This window comes from Peromyscus eremicus, chromosome 13, assembly GCF_949786415.1.
Source record: "Peromyscus eremicus chromosome 13, PerEre_H2_v1, whole genome shotgun sequence".
Classification (NCBI taxonomy): Eukaryota; Metazoa; Chordata; class Mammalia; order Rodentia; family Cricetidae; genus Peromyscus; species Peromyscus eremicus.
This window is the reverse complement of record NC_081429.1, coordinates 17,620,428-17,644,681: the sequence shown is the minus strand read 5'-3', so window position 1 is coordinate 17,644,681 and position 24,254 is coordinate 17,620,428. Positions and strand designations below refer to the sequence as shown.

Here is a 24,254-nt window from a genome sequence, read left to right as displayed (position 1 = left end):
TGAATTATCACTTATAAACCTCAAGATGCTCTTTTTAAGTTTCCTTCTCTGAGACTTGAGGAGCCATGGGCGGCAACCAGGGCGGATTCTCACTGTTATCCTATCCAGTGTGAAAGGAAACTGAGGCTCTGGGTGATGGATGACTTCCACACGTCAGATACAATCTTTAAGCCGGGTCTACTCACTCAATGAGTAGTTCTCTCACTTTCTTTTTGAACAGGGTTGGGTCTCAGAAAGGAATCTTTGTCAGAGCATATTTAGCATTGAGAATAAAAGCGGTCTATTTCTCCCAGGCGAAACATGAGTCTCACGGTGCTGAAGGTCTCATTTATGCTTGGGTCTTACATTTTAAGAACTCGTTGGGAAACTGGAGGGCATGAGGAGGATCTTAGAATAAGAAGGAGCCTGGGAACTGTCGCAGAGAAAACCAAAGGAACAAGGATTTGCGTGTACGGAGGAAGGAGGATACAGACCCAGCTGACATCTCTAAGTGTTTTATGGACTACCTTGTGGAAGAGGAATTAGATTCGCCCTTTGTAACTCCAGGCAGCAGAAGTAGGATCAGTGGGTAGAAATTACACAGGAGCAGATTTATGCTCAATATAGGAAGAAAGTTTCTAACATTTAGAGATGTCCAAAAATGGAGTGGACCAGCTCATCATCCCTGGGAAGTGTTCATGTGAGACTGGGACTGACTGTCCGGGTTGAAGATTACGGGACTTTATGAGTGTTGTATTTCAGCAGCAACACAGTTTTATGGTGAACCTTTCTGAGGGCTTAGGGAAGAATTTCCTCACTAGCTAAAAACAAAGGCGTTTTTATAAGCTTTCCTGCCATGATTTTAGACTGAGAAAGATTTACCCATCTGATTCTGGCTTCCCCATCACTCTGTTCTGTGAAATACTTTTCAGCTGATTGGGAAAGATAGTAATTAAAACAGAGAAGCCATAGTTTTATAGAACTGAATTGAAGCAGACATGTGGTACTTGCAGATCTGGTGTGGGTGTGTGTGTGTGTGTGTGTGTGTGTGTGTGTGTGTGTGCAGTTGGCTTTGTAACATTTCACATTAGGCTATAAATCATAACAGTATTTAACAAGAACTTTTCATACTAAATGTTTTAGCCCCAGGATTATTGAAGGACTCCACTGTTGATTCCAAGCAGAGACACTTTCCCTGTCTGAATGATCACTTCCTTTGTTTTTTTTCCCCCAACAGATTCCAGAGGGGTGACTACCACATTGACGTCTGTATCAATGACTACCTGGATGTTTTCTGCCCTCACTATGAGGACTCTGTCCCGGAAGATAAGACTGAACGCTATGTCCTCTACATGGTGAACTTTGATGGCTACAGTGCCTGCGACCATACTTCCAAAGGGTTCAAGAGATGGGAATGTAACCGGCCTCACTCTCCGAACGGACCACTGAAGTTCTCTGAAAAATTCCAGCTCTTCACTCCCTTTTCTCTAGGATTTGAATTCAGGCCAGGCCGAGAGTATTTCTACATCTGTGAGTACATAGAGATTTATTATGTTGTGGGGCAGCTGCGAAACTCAGGCTCATTTTTTTTTTTTAACCTATGTTTTGGAGAAATGCAGAGCTGGACTCTGCATTACAGATGTCTCCTTGTAAATGCATATATCACGATCCCTAGATACATTAGCTGGGAATTGAGAGCCCAAATTAGATTAAAGACACACCGCTTCTTTCCCTATGAAATTGCGTGTCAGCCTGTTCAATGAACCACTGCTGACTTGTATTTCTTTTAAATGAAAATTGCCAGGACTTTTTTTTTTTAAAGCTTGGAGAAAGAAGAAAAAAAAAGATTCCTGAAAAAAAAAATTAAAGGAAATAATTAAATTTACATAACTTGGAGTCATTGCATTTCTTATTCAGGTGTCAGCAATAGCCTTTGAATCATCCACATTTTTAGTGGAGAAAGCCACAACTCCTGCAAATGTCAGCATGCTGACGATGAAAATACTTGCTTTGCACTGAGGAGAAAAGACAATTATTAGGAGCAGCTGTGTCTTTAGACAGGCAAGTGTGAAGAAGTATCTAGGAAGAGTTCCAAGGGAACTGGCTTCTCACCTGTGAACATCGCGTGATTATCCTACAGAGAACTCTGAATGTTCTCAGTAGACCAGCATTAATCAGAGTGCCACAGTCTGCTTTACCCTCTGTCACAGGCAGCAGTACCTTTTCAGGGGTCATACTGTCAATAGATTACCCTAAATGCATCTCAGACTTCGCTGTGCATGGTACACCTGGGGGCCTGGTTGTCATACTTGAAGTCTGAGGTGGAACCTGAGGTCCTGCATGCATGAAGTTCCAGGGGATGTTCATGTTGCTGGCCTGTGGGCCACACGTTGAGTAACAGAGTTCTAGATGATACCAACTGTAGGTCTCTTGGTGCAGAGCTGGACCTTTTTTTTTAGTATCGAGTATTTAGAGTCTAGTCTCTAGACTCTAGCTTTTCTCACATTCACTGTTGGCTGAAGGTTATGAAAGCTTGTTTGTTAGTTCCTGGTACATTTATTGAGGAGCTCATGGTGGCTCAGAAATGTTGGGAGGTGCAAGATGAAGCTATTCCTTACTTTTAGCTTGTCAAGAGGCAATTTAGGTAAGGACAGCTGCGGAGTAAAGATGCATGCAAGTGCCAGTTGGGACTCAGGAGGAGTTGAGGCTTACCTTCGTCAGGAATGAAGAAGCTTGGTTGCACCTGCTGTGGAGAAATCCACCTGACACCACTGAATGCTTGGCATCCTTTCCTCACATCCACTTGCCAGACAAACAAGACAGAGAACATTCCTTTTTTTTTTTTTCTGACTCAGTTCTTCCATCCAAATGTCTCCACCCACATGGTTTAGATTCACGGAGGTTCCTAGCTCCTCTCCATCTCCAGAAAACAGAATTTTATAGTCAGCCAGATTTCACCCTGGCCATGGCTCTCTCGCTTATATTGGAATTGAATTTTAAAAAAGGAAATTGAACAGTACCAGTTTTATTATTTCAGCGCATAGTTCTGTTGTTAGTCATGAGAAAAAAAACGTGTAAAAGGCCTTGATACTATCACACATCCAGTCCATAGAATAAAAAACGGAAGATTGAGTCTCATAGATTCGGGAAGCGCTGGCATCAGTGACCCCTCACGTTCTCAGGCAGTGCACTCACAGCTTTGCTGAGTTCTTCTCTCCCTGAAAGAATCCTATTCAGCAAAGGAGGGGACAGAAAGGAGGCGGTATTCAGTGGTGGGGTGGCATTAATTTCATTAATTCCCCAACTGTAAGTTGCTGTATTCGAAGGGGAAATTATTACCAGAACTGCTATCTTCTTATTGACTTCTCAGATTTGAAAACCAACAAAAGCATAAACCAGAAATAAAGAGATAACATCAAGATGGGAAGCACACTCACCGGCTAACTAGTTGATTGCATGATTATTAGAAATTATAGAATCCATTGAGGTTCATAAGCAACATGTTATTCACATACACTGTAGTGCTTATGACTAGGTTTTTCCTCATTTGTGGTTAAATTCAATATTTCACTAAAAATCATTATGTGTCTTCTATAACATTCATTTAACGGAGTCATTTAACTGTCAAGGGCTCCCGTCAAAGTAATTGTTCCAAAATGCTTCAAAATATCAAGAGCTTTTTTGCTGTTCAGCTGAGTTTAACTTAAATTACTTTTTTTAATGAAAGGTAAAATAGCACAAAATTAAACAGCAAAGTGATGTTCATTTACAAGGGGGGCACAGTGGCCTGGTGTTCAATTAAATGGAATTTTCGACCATGTTTTCAACGCACAAGAGCGTCCCTCCCTGTCTGCTCCATAGTGAAAGGCTCTCCTGTCTTTCTCTGTGGAGAGTAGTGGCAGAGCTAATATGGACGGCTTAGCACGTTTAATGTGCTCTGCTCATAATTAAAGCACAGGACTCTTAGGGGAGGATTGGCCCTCGGTTGAATTTCCTCTCTCCTAAGATGTGTGGAATGAACAAAGAGACTGGGAAATGGCTTTTTTTTTTTTTTTTTCACACTTGTTACACCCATCTCCGAAACAAGCTTAACTGCCCAACAGTAGAAGTCAGAGGATGTTCTTGGTGAGGACAAAGGGACCCAAATCTCTTAACATCTCTTCACACTTCTCCAAAACCAGGAGGAGGAAGAAGCCCATAGCCTGCCTTCTGTCCACTGTAGGCTTAAGCTCAGCTGTGATGTAGGGTACCAGAAAGATAGAAACCGATTTGGCGGAGAGGTAAGGCAGGCGTTCCATAGCAGGGTTACCTAGACTCAGACAAGACCCAAACCAGAGGATTCTTAGCAATATCCCCCTCGTCATCTGAGCGGTTATCTCCTTATTAGTTCCTTTGCATTACATAAATTAAGAAAATATAATGGTTGACTGTATCTCCTGCGGAGTGTCTGATTTACCTTCAATATGAAGTGTCCTTAAATGTTCCAGATGTTTTATTCATCCCAAATGAGGGCATGTCATTCCCTTCCTTTGGGAGCAGGCTGCAGGTCAGAGTTGTGACTCATTGGGGCCACTCCTGAGTCGGACCAACAGTTTTTAATCCCTTGATAAGAGATTGGTATCCTAAAGTGACTACAAAAAGATCAGTGGTGTTTCTATCAGTAGTAACAGGTTCTCAGAACTGCCAGTCAGTTGATTAAGGTAACAGTCATTTACATAGACTTTATATCAGGCATGTTCAACCTGTTGCCCATAGCCCAAATACAACCTATGACAGCGATGACTGTGAATGTGGCCCTACACATTAGTAGATCACAGCTTGGTGTCCCCATGTCAGTACTTTTTAATAAGGAATAGCAATTTTTGAAATTGCTATTAAAAATATTTTAAAAAATACTTTGAAAATGTTTCTCACAAATCTTAACCTATAGAGAACGTGTTTAGAAGGACTTTTTCTGCTCTCATATCTACACCAGAAGCAATCAGAGAAATCACTAAAATAAGGACATGACGTTATTTTTATAGGTCCATAGAAATACTGATTTGAAGGCAGCCTTTTGTTGAGGGGAGGAAATAAACACCGTGATTGCCTGGCCCATCAGTTGCTGTAATGAGCTACTTGAACTTGAGCAAATCACCTAATATCTCTGGAGTTCCAAGTCTACATCTGTAAATTAATGTGGCTGAAATAAATGATTTCAGAAATTACTTGAAACTTTAATAATCCTCCTGTTATTAGTTTTTATCTGAGGTCTGCAGCTTTGATAAACATCTGTGCAGTGGCCCAACATGGTGCCGCGTGGGTATCAGTCAATCGAGACCAAGGGAAATCTGTGAGAACACGCCGAGTGGAGAGTTGTGTTAAATCTTGTCCCCACTGTCTGTGTTCTCTGCTAGCGCGACAGGCTCCTCTGTGACTCCCCAGCTCCTGGTGCTGCTGCGCCAGCCCCATCTCTTCTTGTCTGAATGAGGCCAGCAAGGTGTCCCATGGCTGCATTCTCCCTCTCCCAACCATCTTCCTCTCTGATCCCCCCTTCCTCCCTGTTGCATCTCCCCCCTCGCTGTCCTCCATCCTATTCACTGTAGCTAGCACACCCCAGTGTTGGGGCTTTGGCATTTTAATGGCTCCCCACCTCATTCATACCCCCGACTCTCACGCTTTTTAGAGGTGTGTTGATAAATGTCTTTATCACAAAGGCTGGATAGAAATATAAAAACAACACTTTTTTTTTTATCATTCTCTTACACTCTTACTGTCTTGTGCTTTTATTTTTCCTCAGGCACTTACCACTCCTGACATTAAATATTTATGATTTATTGTTCATAGCTGTTTCTGCCCTGTGGCATGGATTATACTTTTTGTCATGGAAAACATGTTCAATAACTAGGAGTAAACAGTATTTCCAGAGCACATACTCGGTTCTAAGTACTGTTCTGAGCGCTTGGTCATTCAAATAGTACTTGGAGATGTGAGATAGTGTTCTTTTTTGCCTCTCTCTCTCTCTTTTTTTTGTGAATGGAGAAACTGAGGCAAAGATCGGGTAACTTGAAAAAAGGTTCTGGGGCATAAGCTACGAGAAGAAATGAAAAGATGAAAAGCGAAGTTCTCATGTACTTCAGAAGGAGAGCATACGTTTTTATTTTTAAAAGGTTTGAAGTGGGCTCTGGAGATGACTCTGTGAAGTACTTGACAGACAAGTGTAAGGACTTGTGTTTGGATCTTCAGCCTCCACTGGGCAGGTGTGGTGGCTTGCTTGTCATCTGAGCACGTAGAGAGCAGAGACTTTCAGTCATCTTCAGCTCTCCGAAGGATGCCTTTCCCTCTCCAGAAGACATCCTTAGCTCTGTCACTCTAGGCAACTTCCAAAGCCAGAAAAGTTGCCTAAATTCTAAACAAAAACCCTAAATTTGCTACGTGCACAGTGAAGTATCCAAATTGGATTGTGATTATTTCTGTGCCCCTGAATTATTGGATCATTTTGTTTTGTTGTTGTTTTGTTTTGTTTGTTTGTTTTGAAACAGGGTTTCTCTGTTTAATAGCTCTGGTTGTCCTGGAACTCCCTCTGTAGACCAGGTTGGCCTTGAACTCAGAGATCCGCCTGCTTCTGCCTCCCGAGTGCTGGGATTGCAGGCATGTGCCACCACTGCCAGGCAAATTAGTGAATCCTAATGAATGGCTTACTAGAGATAAGTATCATTTTCAGAAAATGACAATATAAGGGCAAAGGATGGTAGACTTTGCTACATCTAATTCATGTGCTGGGAACATTCTATGCATGGGCACCTTTTTCATAAATTCATAGTATTTTGCTCCTTGAATGCATATTAACTGTCAACCCTCCATGTATTTTAGTAGTTGATAGCTTTATTTTAGGCTGTGAGATGGTTCTAATATGCCATACTCAGTTATTTTTTATCAACAAAATAACCTAAATTTTACTAAGAGACAATTTGACTTCTTATAGTGATCCAGATCCACTCAAGGAAATGATTGAGCAGTGTGGTTATTGAATAGCCTTTTATAGGTATGAGAATATTCAGAAAAACAGAACATTACTATGAAGGAGACACTCCTTCACTTGGCATCTGGCTCCAGAAGGTTTTCTGTAGGTGAGTTGTTTGGGGCTCTGAGTATCATTTCCTTATAGAGGTGTTCATAAAATCAGGTGAGGACTCAAGAACACAGAGAATCCACTGAGCCACAGTACGGATGAAAACTGTATTTTCAAGGAGAAATAGTATAAACCAGCACATCTAGATCTGCTCAATAAACAGTACCTGAGTGAATAGGTGTCATAATAGTGTACCACATACTGGGAAGAGATTCATTTTAAAGAAGTTTGTATGGCAGTATTTGTATGGCACATTCTGCAGTAGTTCAATGGCTTGGCAATGCTTTTAAGTCCATGGAAATAACGTGTCATCAAAAGAGAGTAGAATGTGGTTTAAATGTTTCTTTAAAAAATTCTATGGACTCTGGTCACTGCAGCCTTGGGCTGAGTCTTTCTAGTCTCCTAAAGATTTGTTTATATTTGTTTTATGTGCGTGGATGTTTTGTCTGTACATGTGTCAGTATGCAGTGACCTCAGAGGCCAGAAGAGGGCGTCAGATTCTCTGGACCTGGAGTTATAGACAGCTGTGAGCTGTTGTGTGGTATTGGGAATTGAACCCAGGTCCTTTGGAAAAGCAGCCAATGTTCTTAACCACTGAACCATCTCTCCAGTTCCCCTTATTCTCCTAGATATTAGTGTGTTGATGGGAAGTTGTCTAGCTTTACCAAGCTTCATCTGTAAAATGGTTTTAACAATAAGAGTTTTTCACCCACAGTTTCTTATTCCCAAGAGCCAGGAAATGAATTGTCTTTTAAAGAACCAGCTGCCTGCTAAACCAGTGTCTTTAACAATCCTTATCCAAAATGACTTGCATCCTTTCAAACTTTAAGTTACCTTAGATAGCCCAAATTGATACTTTAATTCAAGAAAAAACATAGACATATAAAGATTCCATTTGAAAACTAGTTCCAGTATCCCTGAAAAGAATTATTCTAGAGTTACATTCGCCCACAGATGCCTGCTATTCCCTGTAGAGTCTGGATTTGCAGTGGCTGCCACTGGGCTACATTAAGGATTATTATTTGGCTTTTGGAAGTTCACACCAATCCTCTATTTTCATGAGTTTTCTTATTGAAACAGAAGAATGTGAAAACAGTACAATTATCAAAGCAGAAGGGAAAATGTTTTAACTATACACGCTATTTTACTCTTGCAGGGGAGGTAACTTGTAAATAGAGTGGTTTTTTTTTTTTTTATAAATTAACACCTCAATACTTGTTCTGGTGTTTGTGTGTACATGCATGTGTAAACACACATTTTGTCTGTTATTGGCTTTTTATTATTATTATTATTATTAGTGAGCCTTTCTTTTGGCATTATTTGCTGTAGCAGTAACTGTTCTGAGATTCCAGGAGGTCATAACAGAAACTTCCAGTAGAACTCTTATAAAGTACTACGTTACCCCATCAGTTTTATTTTTAAGGTGGTGTCCCAGAGAGTGGTATTTTGAGGCCTATTTATGTTAACACAGAAAAAGTTGAAGGGATTGTTAGGAAAGTGACACATTTTAATATTTTCTAAAAGAAGAAATTAAAAAAAACCCTAGCTTTTTAAAGTTTTGTTTTATTTTTAAAATAGAATGCAACCATTTTTCTCCACTTGGACATTGGACATCTTTCAGGGATGGTATTAGTTCCCTTTCCGATAATAGCCATTTTTATTCTCTCTGTGTACTTTACAGGTCTCTTGTGAGCCTACAAGACTGTGCCTTTTCATTTAAAGAATGGGTTTAGAGAATTGTTTCTGGTTCAAGATGTCCCTGGCTGTCTTTTAGGAAAGTGTGAATGGATTGATTCAAGAGTCCTTAAGTCAAAGTTAAATAAACAACCTGGAAGATGTTTGGGGACCTCAGAATTTTTTTCCCTGTGTTAATTGTAATCTTCTCTTATGGAAACAATTGTTTACTACCAGGTGTGATGCCAGCCTTCTGAACGAGAGTGTATGGTGTGGTCTCAGTGCCGCTGGGCCATGAGTGTGGGGCCCAGGCTTTGTGGTGGCTTCATTCCACACTTCAGGTGGGGCCAAGTAAGTGGTAAGATCACAGGATGTTTTTTAGGACTCCATTATTTTTTAACCTATTCACAATATTACTCTGTTGAGCATTTATATTTTTAAAAAGAGAGATGCACGTGTTGTTAAGCGAGGGGATGGAAGGAGAAACGTAGCTGAACTGATGTTAAAAGTCAGAGAAATTAATGCCGAGCCTGTGCAAATGGAAGCTGGGGCGAGCATCACTGCGTCAGAGACGTTGACATGGAGAGCATTCTGGAAGTTGGCAAAGGGAGCTGTGACAACTATTGAATAACTGGGACTTGATGGGAACTCGTGGTAACAACCACAAGGAACTGAAGACTCCCAAGCAGCCTTCCCATTGTCTGAGTTTTTCAAAGGCTATGACATTCAGATAAGAAGTTCGAGAACAAAATCATTTTTATATGTCCTCCTCTGGAGAAATCAAAATGCTGTTTGAGATGGAGAAAGCACGTAGCAGTCTGACCTCCTGAGGGATGAAAAGGAATTATGTCACCTTTTGCTCCCTTTTACATGCTCTGAATAAACACTGAAAGAGAAACAAATTAAAGGATTGCTCCCTTTTCCCCCAAATGTCAAAAGTGACCACATCTCCAGAAACAACTCCCGTGATTAATTGCATAATCTCAAAGAGAAGCAGCAATACTCAACTTTATAAACATGGGATGTATTAAATTGGGTTCGGAGTTAACAAAAAACAGTTTGGTGGGCTCCTGTATTTCATGTACATGTGGCGTTACATAGCACAGATGCCAGGAGAAATGGAAATAACATACCAGTGACACTTGGAATAACAGTGTTTATATTTCATTGACTTTGGACTGTCAGCACACTAGTCTCTGTGTTTCCTTTAGTAACTTACTCAGGCAACCAAACTTCAGTGTGATGATGTCTAAGTGTCATTTGTTGTAAATTGCACAAGCATGCACACATCAGATACATAGTCGATCTTCAGGGAGAAAAATGAATACTTTGTAGTATAGAAAAACCCCAGTCTTTTGCATGGGACACACACACACACACACACACACACAGAGTGAAAGTCGACTGAATAGGGCTCCTGTGGGAATAACGGGGTTGTGGTCTTTCATCAGAAGAAACACTATTTCTGCAGGGTTTCCCGCTCATCTTTTCTTGCTCTATTTTAACAGAATGGTCTTGTAACTCTTGGTTTGAAAGTTGTCATACAGCCTCACAGCAGGCTTATATTATCTACAGAGTTCTTTATGAGGAAATATAAATCACCACCAATGAGACTTTTCACAGCCAGATATATGTAGAAATCTGTGTCAGTGCTTTCCTGGCTGCCTAAAAAATATCTCTAGGCTCTGAAGCTTCCTCACCACTCATCCTGCTCCCGACCCTTTTGGGAAGCAATTCTCAAAACTTGAGATTTATGGTCCAGAGAGCTGATAGTGGCTATAAAGTTTTCTATTTTCTCTTTTCTTTAATATTAATGCAGAGAACGAGGCATTATCATTCATTATTTTAGTTCATGAGTATCCTGTGGGCTTGAAATACGGTTCCTGGGGATGTGGCTCACCTCTATTTAATAGGGGAAATATGTGGACTTTGGCAACAGGCTATTTTTCCATTAAATATTTTTATGTAGATTGTATAAAATCCACATTAGGAACAAAATCTTAATATAAATGCAATATCCAGGCTTAGTTTAAAATTTTAAAATCTTTACAAAATATTAATTCCTTCTGAGCCCCAAAAGTAAAATATCATGAATTGGAGAACAGCCAGCCTGTCTATTATTGTTAGAAATTGCAACGATAATATCTTTTCATTTTATTTTATTATTTCCACAGATGTACAATATTTCTGACCAGCTTTATCTACATCACCGTAAGCGGAGTTTTAGTCTGCAGTTAGTATCCCCTTAGCATGCAAATCCTCTAAAAACAAATAACATGCTCTGGATAATTTAAAACAAGGAAGGTGCATTGCTTTAACTCACCCAGCTCCTATTACCTTAAGAAGCGGGGTTTTAATCCAGATTTGCCTCCCCTGATTCTCTTGGAAATTTTGAAAAGTTAACTTTCCACTGAGGTAAATTGTTAACAATGCTTACAGAATTGATGGGTTTCACTCTATGCTATGATGTTTTTGCTTTGACGGTTTCAGTGGGTCCCAACCCTTCGGTTTAGAAATCCTTGCTCTGTTTTAGGTGGAATTTTAAGAAATAGATCTGAAAGAGCTTTAATTGGAGACCCCAAACATGTAGCATAGGACAGGGGGCTTAAAGGTCTTGCTGGGGGACAGTCAGTTCAGCCAAGACTGAGAGCCTGTGGTGGCCCTTTCACTAAATGAGATGAAGCAGAGTTCATCCTTTTGCTAAAGGCTTGCTCTGCCCTGAGGAATGATTATGCCCTAGGTGTAATTATAGTGATTTAGCGTTTATTGCATCTACTGTGTCCATTGGTTCCAAGTACGAGGTGCATTCCCAGCCATCAAATCCTCATCTTTGAGGCAGGTGGTGGTGTCATGGTCTCTAGTGTTACACAGGGAAGCTGAGGCTCAGAGAGCGTTAAGCTTGCAGCTTGCCTCCAGGTCGAAGTTTTATTTGTGCATGTCATAATGTATCAAACATAGATTGTTTGCTGCTAGTGACTGAACCCAGGGCCTTACAGTTGCGAAGCATGCATGTGATCCCTGAGCTGTACCCACAGCCTCATAGTAAGTATTTTTAAAGAAGTCAAAGTAAGATAGAGTTCAAACATTGACAGCTCCTGCCTACTCCAGAACTGAGGGCAGTGCCTGTTCTGAAAACAGCTAAAGTAAAATAGTTTAGGAATATTTACTCTTGCCTTATTACTGAGAGTCACAAAAGGCCTGTGTGACAAATATTATACATTATATTATTGTGGAATGATTTGTGGGGTCAGAGTATGATGGCATATTATGGTGTGTCATTTGCTATGACAGAGACATTTAATGACATTCAAGACTATTGAAAGTATGTCTCTTCTATGCCCTCAGTCATTTTTCAGAGGTTAAATTTCATTAACAGAATCAATATTGTAGTGTGGACATTGGTAGATATATTGTAAAGCTTTGTGACCAGTTGTCTCCACATTGTAGCGATTAATATGATCTGCCAGAAATTGCTTACCTGATCCCTGAGGAACATGGTACCTACACATTGTTGCACTTATTATTATACTGTAATTTGTAATGACTGTTGCTCTTACTGTTTAAGATCCACAGTTTACGGGGGCTGTGGAGATGGCTAAGTGGTTAAGAGCACTTGCTGTAGAAGGATGAGGACCTGAGTTCAAATCCCGCATCCATGAAAAACGTGGGCATGGATGCAAGTGCCTGTAATTCTACCCTCGAGGAACAAAGACAGGCCAATCCCCAGTGCTCAGTGGGAAAGCGGCCCCACCAAAATGGTAATATTCCTGTTCAATAAGAGACCCTGCCTCAAAGAAATGAGATGGAGAGCATTAGAAGATGACACCCAACATCTTCTTTTCACCTCTACATGCACAAACATGGGCCAGGATGCCTACATACTCAAGTGCATGCAACACACACACACATTTCTTTTTAATCCTATGCTTCTCCATAAGCTTAGAAGCATTAAGGATTCTTTATTTTATAAATTTTATAAACATTTTATATATATATATAAATGTTATAAGATATAGTTTTTATAACACAGACTCTATTGGAGATTTGTTATACTTGAAATTTTTTAGCACCAAGTTTGGGAGTTAATACATAGAAATGGTCCGGGCACTGATTTACAAAGATGGTCACCTAGGGTTGAAAAGACATTCTAGCCCAAACAGATCAAGCTTCACCCAACTTCTGATAAGCAAGTTAGAAAAGCAAGAACCCAGAATGAAATATTGGGCATGGTGGTGCACACCTTTAATCCCAGCACTTGGGAGGCAGAAGCAGGAGGATCTCTAGGATGATGAGGCCAGTCTGGTCTGCACAGTGAGTTCTAGGTCAGCAAGGACTGCATAGTGAGACCCTGTTTCAAAAGAAAAGAAAAGCAGGCATCTAAGAGAAACATGTTGCTGGAGAAGAAGCCAGGATTTTTTTTATTGGGGGGGGGGGTAGCACATAAATACATTGAAATCATTTGTTATATGAAACTAGCTACTGTAGGAACACTTACCCTTGTATTACTTATGTAGTATGCTATACCATGTCATCTATGTCGTGTGGCAACTATTGTTCCCATTTTTCTGGTGAGGAAACTGAAGCACACACAGGTGAAGTAATTGGCCTCACTCACAGTGTTCGTGTGTGGAGGAATCCAGATTGGAACAGATGCAGGCTGACTCCAAAGTCCATACCTTTGGCTCTTATCTGTGAGTGGAAAGTCCTGTTTAAAAACTAATTCCATAAAGAGCCCTGGTAGTTACTGAGAAGTTATTCTCATCTCAGAGATATTAATACCCTTCACTTGACTTTTCCAACTTCACTCTTGCTTCTGTGTTTCCTTCAGCTCTGTTGCCATAGCTATACAGTTTCGATTTTTTTTTGGTGTCGACTTTTATGATGTTTATGTTAAGTGGAATTGCTAAATCAATAACGTTTGCTGGATTATTAGTTTAATTAAAAAGCAGAATTTCTGACCTTTAGGTATGATATGTTTATTATTAAAGTCCCTTTAAGAAGATTTATTGAAGCTGTTTCCTGATATATTTATATTCAAAATGCTGTAAATCCATTTATTAAACTCAGCTTAAAGCTGTCTTTTACTGTGCATCATAGTTGTAAAAAAAAAAATCTACTGGACTGTAGAACATCACTCTCCTCTTAGTGAAGCAGATCGTCGGTGCTTGGTGGTCTGTGTTTTCTCTGCAGGCCTGTGTGGCATACACTAAGTGTCAGTGGACAGCCCTTGTCACAGTACAGTATGAGGAATACATATTCATAAAAGCAGTTAAAGCACTGAAAATAAAATGTGTTTGTTGTAAGATCAGCGCTGTTCCTAAAAGAGACAGAAGGAGCTGACTTGAGGGGCAAGGTGGGATTCAGTGCTGAGAGCTGGCTGCTCTATCCTAGATCTACTGATCTACCTGTGGGCATAAAGGTGTGAAATTGCAGGATCCTCGAACTCCCTTCCAGACCTTCCGATTCACTCTGTTTTATTGGATGGAGGATCCATGTGAACATGCTGCCCAGCTATTTTTCCTAAGCTGAGGGAAAATGAAAGTGGATGTGTCTGAAACGGGCACTAGAGGATTCAAATAAGTGGAAGGTCATGTCCACGGTGGCTTCCACCTTGACAAAAGATGTGCTTTCTTTTGTGAATGTTAGCATAGTTACAGGAAACCAAAGCAGACTGAGGTGGACTGAGACCGGTCTCCTTCACACTGGCCCTACATCACCTTCCTCTCGGCCTTACCACAGGCTTTCTTCATTTGTTCCATCCAGAGAGAGATCCACTTTGACTTAGCTGATGCAAAGGAGACCCAGGTAGCCCTGTGGGGTTTTTTTGTCTTTTGACTATATTTTGGTACAGTTTTTTAAAATGTGTTATTATAAAATGAATTCCTTTTCGACAGTGATAAGCTTCATAAACAAGGATAAAAGCCAGAAACAGGGAGACAAAAAGGCAGGAAGATGGTGAGTGAGAGGTATTCATTTCAGGCTGACAGTGTGGAAGGAAAAGCTGTTCCTGTGGAGAAAGAGAAAAGGATGGTGACTCAGGCTGGCATTCATCATACAACCCAAGGTTGTTGGAAGTGCAGGCGAGAAGTCAGTGCCTATTGTTTGTGACCTTTTGTGCTGGACAGCTTGTTTTTCTCTGCCTGATGTCAGTTAGAGCCTGATGAGAAAGGAGTGTATCTAAGTGGAGCAATGATTTGGTTATGATTAAAGGTCAATGGGGGATGTGTATTTAATCACCATTTACCACTCGGAAACTGGGTTAGACAGCCGTCATCTTAAAACCCGTATCGTATGGTCTGATTCTTAGAAAATAAGTCTATTATTTCATAGATTCCTTTTAAAAAAGACTTCACATTTAGAAAAAGAATTTCACAATGGAGAGATGTGGGTCTAGAGTGCACTAGGTACGTTTAGCTGGGTCGTAGATCTCCACCTAGGCCTGAAGGTACCCGTATATACGTGAGATGAAGTGCTAGTTTAATAAATGATATTCTTAATATTGATATCTGAAAGGCAATTAGTTACTTTCTTAGTTCTATCAAAATTAATGGTCACTTCCATGACAAATCTTTATGGGTACTTTAAATTATACATTTGCATATGTCAGAAATAGTCCCTATCATCAGCTAGTTTGAAATACAGTAGTAGTCAGAAATAGCTCACTGTCATTTACTCACAAGTACATTTTTCTCACAATTTTTATAGTATCAAATGTGACCAAAATGTATTAATTCAGTTCAAAAGGCATTAGTTCAGTTCACTGGGTTCATTTATTTTCCTACAGTGGTAAAGATGTAGAAATATCATTCTGCTCGCTCAGAGAGCCATTGTGTGGCTCACATCCAAGTCTGTAGTGGTCAGATGAATGCGTACAAAATATTTTCAAGGACTAACTAGAAAATTGCTTTACCGTTGGCAGGATTTGTGCACTTATTTTTTTTCTCCCATAGAGTTTTGTACCTGAAAACCATGGAGAAATATTCTTTTTCCTAAATTGAGAAACTCAGCTGTAATCTAAATGAAATGGGATAAATTATCTTTTTCACAATTATCCATTAAAGAGAGAATTAGAATTAATATTAATCACAGATGTTTCATCAAGCTTTATTATCAACCAGATTGACTGCCAAAGTGCTTTCTGGAAGACGTTTTCTCTCCATCCCCCACCTGCTACTGAGAACAAACTGTTATTATGGGTCCTTAGATAAAGATTAATGGTTTTGGCAATTCGTTTGAGGAAATCCATATTTTACTGTACATTCCACTTCAGTTCAAGGCATCGCTAAAAAGCACGGTTTGTCACCTCACTGATAAAATTATGCAGTGGAGACATATGGTATGACATTTCCTTCTACCATTATCAGAAGCAGGCTAGTCCGGAAGTCTCCCAAGGTTGGTATCACCCAACCCAAACTGTTTAAACTTTAGCAAGATTTGTCTGCAGAAAAAAGTGCCTGCATTTAGCAGACACATAAACGTGCACATATCCTTTCGTGGTCTCTCATTAGCTTGCCATTGTGTTTTTTACTAGTGTCTATTAATAATATAAAATAATAAGCTTTACTATGACATACTCATATGTGCATATAACATACCCTACTCAATTTCTCATCCGTTTCCCTTGCTTATATATACTGATCCTACCTAAATTTGATACTACTTTTTATTTTGTGGCTGCTGTCAGAAGTAATTGCCAAATATTTGACCCTCATAATAATTGCGAACATTTCCTGATGTTCTATCAATTTGCCAATGGCACTGTAGACCAGTGCTACATTCAATAATTAAGGTCCTCTGTGTGTAAAAGTTTTATCAGTTCCGGCAACTCACACAACCTTCCCTTACTCTATAAAGAGCCTGGTTCTGTTAACTGGGTCTCCCAGGATGGAGAGGATGAAACCCTGGGGATCTAGAGCATAGCATGTCTCATCAAGACATAGTCGTGTGCTCTTCTTAACTGCAGTATTTCCCCATTCCTGAGTGACTCCACTCAGGATTCAAGTTCATGGGAGAATGGGTTTAACTGGCATCTATGCATGTCCTTTGGCAAGAATAAAGAGCACCATGATTGACAGCCCTAAGAATTCATGGAAGAAGGTAGAAGTTTTTTTGTTTTTTAACATTTTTTTGATGGTTTATATTTTAGCCTAAATAAAATAGGTAGTGATGCTGAGTGGACTGAAGCAAATACCGACCAAAGCAAGCAAGTGTGTTCTTCACTGATGAACAGTACTGTAAAACACACGGCGTGGTACAGAACCATGGAGAAAGCTTATATAAATGATTTGAATGCCTCTGAAGCAGAGCATCAACTCACTATCTAGAGTTTTCATTTGTCATATGGTAATATTCTTTTTTTTAATTTTTGAGACAAGGTTTCTCTGTGTGTAGTCCTGGCTGTCCTGAAACTCACTCTGTAGACCAGGCTGGGCTCAAACTCGCAGAAATCCGCTTGTCTCTGCCTCCCGAGTGCTGGGATTAAAGTCCTGTGCCACCACCACCCCACTTACAGTAATGTTCTTTACATGGTCCTTTTGTATTTGCCTAATACTTTTACAGGCTTAATTGAGGTCAACAAATTAGTGATATTGGCATGCGTTTTTCAGTTAGGATTTCTCTCCTATCTAATTGCTTTCCTTTCCAACAAGGCTCTGAGCTTGCTAAATAGTTTTAAGTTCTGTTTTCCATTCCAGAGAAACTTTCTAACTGCATCTGAGCATAAAGAACTTAACATTGGTTTTCTCCCTTTGAGGGAATGTCTAGAGGTCTGTATCATTTTTAAACAAATATGACACAGGACAATTCTGACTTTACAAAAGACAAATGCCAGCGTGGTTGTTCCATTTACAAAAAAAAATGGATTATTAATAGCCCTAGAGCCTTTTGAAAAATAGTTTTATTTCTTAAAACCTAGTTTTACATGTATTTTTCAGAATCACAGTATTTACTAGAAGCCAAAGGAGTTGTTTTAAATAACTGTACGTGACCAGGGGAACGTGTCTTTGAAAGTAAGATAAAACTCTTGATACTCAAGAATTGAGTTCAAAAATGTTATAAACTTCTTCTTTAGTAAGATGGTGATGGTAATGATTTGTGTTTTGTTTTTGTGGCTATGGGGTATGGTGGTGAGTCATATGCTATATTTATATGCAGTGGCATGGTGACATTGTGTACATGGATAATTTCTGTAGTAGGGTATGGTAGGACGTATGATGTTTTACAAGAGTATAGTGATGTTAGTAGAGTGTTTTGTGGTGATATAGTAGCAACGGGCATGTGTTTTGTGGTGATATGGTGGCAATGTGTATATGTTGTTTTGTTTTGGGTGGCAAATGCGTATTATTTTGTGGTGTGGTGGTGATGATGTGTATGTGTTTTGTGGTATAGTGATATTGTGTGTCATCTATGGCCATGTAATAGTGGTAATTTTATGTATTGTTTTGTGATAGTGGCATGCATGTGTTGTTTACGATCACGTGGTGTGGTGGCGATGTATCAATGTGCATTTGCTGTGGTAGCAGTATGTACATGTTGCCTTGTGTGGTATTATGGTGATGTGTGTGTTGTTTGATGATTGATATGGTGGCAGGTATATGTTGTTCTGTGGTGTGGTATGCTGATGTATGTGTGTTGTTTTCTCTTGGTGGCAATGTGAATCATGCATTATTGCAGTGGGTGGTGAAATGTCTGTGTTTTGTGGTGGTTGGTGGTGATGCCTATCTTGTTTTGTGGTGTAGTGTGCTTACGGAAGCATGGCGGTGGCAGAAATGTGTGTGTGTTGTTTTCTGTTGGCCAGTCCAGCCTTGGCTGAAGTAATGCATGCGTAGATACAGTTTCTATTGTGTAGACAGTAGGAGTTGGCAGCCACCTATTAGAAATAACAGTTCTGTGACTTCATTGGTTTTTCAAATCAGTGTCATAGACAGCTCCCACTTCTCATGCCTACGCTTTCTAGAGAGTCATAAAGTAGAATGCTGTAATGTGCCTCCCGTTGTCTTTCGAGACTACTATCTTAATTGAGCCTTGTGTCTCTGACCATATATTTGAGAGGAAAATAAATCATCACCATGACCTACCCCACATCAGAGTAAAAGATGCAGCAGTCATAACTTGCATAACTTTCTGCAGTTATTTAAAATAGTAAAATTATATCCCTTTCTATGAGAGGGACATGAACGTATTATACACATTGATTTTATATGCTCTGAGGAGTCCATTCAGCAGCTAAAGAGTTCAACCAAACTGTTTCACAAATTTCAGCCGAGTTGTCTGTAACAATTTCGTTGAGCACTTAATGCCTCATAAGTTGTTATTGAGGAGTACTTGGGGATGGTCACTTTGCTCCAGTTTCAGGGAGTTAGAGGAACTTTTACCTTTTCTTTTCTAAGTGTGTCCTAGTCAGAGCTGCTGTTTGATAATCTTTCTCCAAAGCATGCTACACTTCAGGTAGAAACGCTGAGGTGAGGCTTTAGTTAGTTATTTACTTGTTGCTGTTTATGCCCTTTGTGCAAGAGCATGTACGTGTGTGCATGTGTGTGTGCACGTTTGCATGCCCGTGTGTGTGTGTGTGTGTATGTGTGTGTGTGTGTGTGTGTGTGTGTGTGTTGCATTTGTTTTTCTATTTGTATGGATGTCGGAGGGAAGCTTGTGGGAATTGATTTTTCTCTTTCCACCGTGTGGGTGTCCTGAGTAGAACTCAGGTTGTTAGCGTTGGTAGTAAACACATTCATTCAGTCACCCATCTCACTGGCCCACTTTCAATTTCTTATTTTTTTTTAATACAGTATTTCCACAATTGAGAACTTTGTGAAATGTATTTTGATCATACACACCTCCCACTTCTAGCTCCTACTCTTCTCTGATCCATCCCTACTGCCCACCCAGAACTCGGTTCCTCTTTTTAATTTTTTTCTTTGTAGCCCAAGGAGGCGAATTTGTGCTGTGCGTATACTCATAGGTGTGGGCTGGACACCACAATGAGGTCAACTTATCAGGGGCCACACCCTTAGAGAAAACTCTCTGTCCCCTATGAAGTCATCAACATCAATAGCTCCGCAGTTAGTGGTAGGAGATTCATAAGCCCCACCCTCCTCCATGCTAGCATGTTGACTGGCTTGATCTTGTGTAGGCAACCATACCTGCTATGAGTTCAAGACTACAGTGGTCCTATCATGTCCACAAGACACTGTTTTGCTCCTGTATCCACTGACCTTTGGCTCTTAAAATTTTTCTGTTCCTCTCCCATGATTGTCTCTTAGGCTTGAGGGGTTGTGATGTAGATGACTCATTTGTGATGGAGCATTCCAATAACCCAATAACTGGAGCATTCCAGTATCAATTTTGTTTCCTCGTGTCCTGTAACCAAAGTGTATGGTGTCTAAGGCAATAGGTTCTTATCATTAAGTTTTGGTAAGAGATCAAGAACAATGATAATAGCCTGCATTGTGTGGGGCATCTCTGGGACACCCTTGACCAACAACTTGAGAGGAGGAGGAGGTATCCCATAGCCGGCACTGGGCTTTTATTTGGCCATTTCCTGTAGCTTCTTACAGGAACATAATATATATAAAATATATTCTCTAAATATATTATATAAAAATTTTCTGCATTATGAGGTGATCTTTGTAAGTTCCAAGCCAGCAAGTGCTACACAATGAGATACTATATCAAGTGAAACAAAAATCAAATAAATGAACAACTTCCAGTTTATGGCATTATGTTAGCATCCAAAAACTTTGAACTTTTGGGACTAGACAGATGGCTCCTCAGTGGTTCAGATCTCTGTCTGCTCCGCCAAATGACCCAGGTTTGAATCCCAATGCATTCTTCTGAATTCCTCTGGTACCAGACATGCATGTAGTGCACAGACAGTTATTCAAGCAAAACATTCATATATGTATATATATAATACTATATACATATATATCATAAACACCATATATAAATATCATACATATATAGTATTTTTTAAATGCATCTCATAAAATGAAGGTGGATATATTAATGTATGTTAAAATGATGGTACTTGAAAACCGTGGCAGGGAAAGAACAGATTTTTCTGAATTGCTGGTGTGTTCAACATTTTGTTGTGAATAAAGTTTGTTCAACACAGAACTTTCATAAAAATTTATATGAAAAAAATAAGTTTTCTGCATTGTGATCAATTCAACACCTCTGCCTGCTGTATACAGAAACCTCTCTGATTGGCTCTGAGAGCCCCAAGTATCAATGGATATAGAGATACTAGTTTAGAGGGCACATTGCTATCGTGTCCATTTAGCAGAAGAATAGTGGGAGGTGAACCTCTGGAGCCCATGAGCTCCCAACCGTGGCCAGATTTACAGCACCAAGCATGTGTGTCCTGTGGAATGGGCCCTAAATCCAATCAGAAAGTGGCATGTTACCCCCATAGCACTACCCAGCAACATTTCTTAACCATGCTGCTCATTGTTGTATTTCCCAGGGTTCACAGCTGGGCAAGATTGATGATGACCCTCCTCCCGGTAGCCTATAGTGCCTTCTAGTAATTTTACAGCTATCCAGCAGGGAGGAATCTTCTTGCTCAGTATCAACTTTGTTACCCCATGTCTTGTAGCCAAAGTGTATGGTGTCTAAGGCAATGGGGTCTTACCATTAAGTTCTGGTGAGAGATCAAGAATAATGATAATAGCATGTATTGTGTGTGGCATCTCTGGGACACCCCACACCAACAACTTTAGGCGAGGAATCCTATAGCTGGCCCTGGGCTTTTATTTGACAACCTGCAGCTTCTTACAGGAACATTATCATGCACATAGGGTAACTCCAATTAAAATCTTTTGTGGTGTGTGTGTGTGTGTGTGTGTGTGTGTGTGTGTGTGTGTGTGTGTAGCTTATAAAATAGGTTGCCATATGGCACTTTCAAGTATCCATATTGTTAGTTAGCCCTCCTCTGCCCTGCCCTCCTCTGCCCTGCCCTCCTCTGCCCTACCCTCCCAAGTGGCTGAGCTAGGTGGGTTTCCATACTTGACTGATATGATGCAGTGATTTAAGCTTTGGTTGGTCTAAGGATTCAAAGTGCTCATTGTTTGGATATCGATGATGAAGAAGAACTTGTCCTCTGGGTCAAGACATGTCATTCTGTGGTGTATTTTCAGGCTGGCTGCTATTGCTCAGCATTACTCCACAGAAAGGCCACTGAGGAAAAAAATTAAACCCTTCTCAATCCTCTGCGTCTTTCATAGTAACATCTTAAGCAACTACCAGATTAGTAGTGGTTTTGCAAAAGTACTTAATATAAATGCATTTTTTAGTGCATCTTAATTGAATGTGAAGAAAAATCCCTACTCTTGACAAATAAGCCACTTTTTTATTTATAGCAGACTTAAGAACCTAATTACATTGCATGAACTTCACATGCCCACACAGTGAGTTATATATATGTATATATGTGTGTGTGTGTATGTGTGTGTGTGTGTATACACACACACACACATACACACACACACACATATATATACATATATATCACATACACATATAGAGTTTGCTCCATATATATATATATATAGTTCTTCTACTCCAAATGTGATTTAAGTGTTTGTAATAGATCAGTGAACAAGTAAGCATTTTTCTCTGAATGACCTTTTCTTTCATTCACTTATTCTTTTTCTTTCTTCTCTACTTCATTTAACAGACATTTGGCCAGATTATATTTCAAACTCTGTGAATACTCAGAAAAAAAATACTAATGGACAAAAGCTCTGCTTTAATAGAACTTCTGAACATAGGAAGTAGGGAAAGGGCTGTAAACAGCCAACAAATAAATTTGAAATTGTGTGTGTGTCTGTGTGTGTGTGTGTGTGTGTGTGTGTGTGTTCGCACACGTGTGCGCGCGCTGTGAAGGAAACAGAATAAGGAGAATGAAGAATAGGAAGAGAGATTGACATGTGTGAAATATATTACACTATGTGATCAATAAGGGCCTCTCTGGAAGTTAACATTGGAAGGTAAAACCTAAAAGAATTCCCGTTTCTATCTAGCAAGAGAATTTTCCAGGCTGTGGAACACACCAGAGGTCTTAGGGGCTGTGTGCCTGACTTGTCCACGAGGAGGCACTTGAGGCTGGATGGAGCAGTGTGAACAGGGGAGTGGGCGCTGTGAATGTGTAAAATACAGACTGATGTGTGTGAAGGAGAGTGAGTCATGGTAGACCATGGCAAGTATCTGGGACTTCATTCTCCTCTGATAGGAGCCAGGGAGGGTTTGAATAGGTCAGTACCCTAACCAACTTTCTTCTGGTCGGGTCTTTCTGAACTTTTGTCCACTTGTTCCTACCAAGGCAGATCCTTTGTTTTGTTTATTTAATTTTTTTTATTACATGGGAACCATATACTTAAACAGTTAAAGGAAAGAATGGTAGATGGTGCAGAAAAATGTACCTCTAAATGCCACTAAATGCGACAGTCATTGATCAAATACTGTCACTACAGGAAAGCCAAACAGAAAAGTACAAAGTCATTTGTGCTGCAGCTTATGAGGAATCACAGCCTTATTGGATCTGAAGTAACTTTGTGGTTCGTCTACATGTGTATCTTCTAAGGCATCAGAAAAGGCCCCCAACTCTGTATGTACATAAGTAGGTGTGCATGAGCCCAGCAGACCCCTTCCCCACATGGATCTCCACAAGGCAGGGTTTGCTGTGCATGCTATTTTATATCTTAGGCCACAGCAATGTCAGTTTGCTTTTCTTCCCGTCTAGGGATAAGGCTCTGGATGGGCAGCAGGCAAGAGCTACCCAGTCTCAAGGAATGCATCCTGACATCGATCGAAGTCAGCAGGGCTAGCTCAGGATATTTCCCATGGGGGAATAAATATATAATAACAATACTGTCAATTTCTCCTGTTTTCTTTTTAATATTTTTATTTTATTTTCACTAACCTGGTGTGTAGAGTGTGTGTGTGTGTGTGTGTGTGTGTGTGTGCGCGCGCGCGCGCGCAAAGTGCACAGATAGAGGTCAGAGGACAACTTGGAGGAGGCTCCTTCTACCATGTGGGTATTGGAGGTTGAATTTAGGGCATCGGGCTTGGCAGCAGAAAGCACTGTTACCACATACCGAGTCCTGTCACCTCTTTCCTGACTCTGCTGTAACATTGGCTTATTGAGTATTTGGTTCCTAATTCCCCCTACCGTGATGCATGTGTATACTTGGGAGTTTATCAGTTATGGTCTTACAATATTTAAAGGCTCTTTCATGACAAGCACTTGATTAGGAAATATGTACAGAGCAGGTCTCTGCAGGCAGGACTCTGCTTGGTTTTCCCAGTGGAACCTATTACAAACAGTTAAGATTACACAGTCAGGTTCTGCCATGTTTAACTTTCCCCTTGCCTCTTTAAGAAAGACTTTGAGGAGCTTCTGGGAAGTTATGAAACAAATATGTGAAGAAGGGCAGTCGTGAAGAAAAGTATGATTTATACTGCAAACTGAGGTTGTATAGTTTTGGCATCA

General features: G+C 40.1%; 1 protein-coding gene across 2 annotated transcripts in view; it reads left to right on the top strand.

Moving 5' to 3' along the window:
• Positions 1-24,254, top strand: part of Efna5 (ephrin A5) — a 282,299-nt gene that overhangs the window by 232,315 nt on the left and 25,730 nt on the right. For both annotated transcript variants that reach the window (XM_059278455.1, XM_059278456.1), the window contains exon 2: positions 1,217-1,509. In XM_059278455.1, coding sequence (XP_059134438.1) covers positions 1,217-1,509 — 293 coding nt within the window. The remainder of the gene's footprint in view (positions 1-1,216; positions 1,510-24,254) is intronic.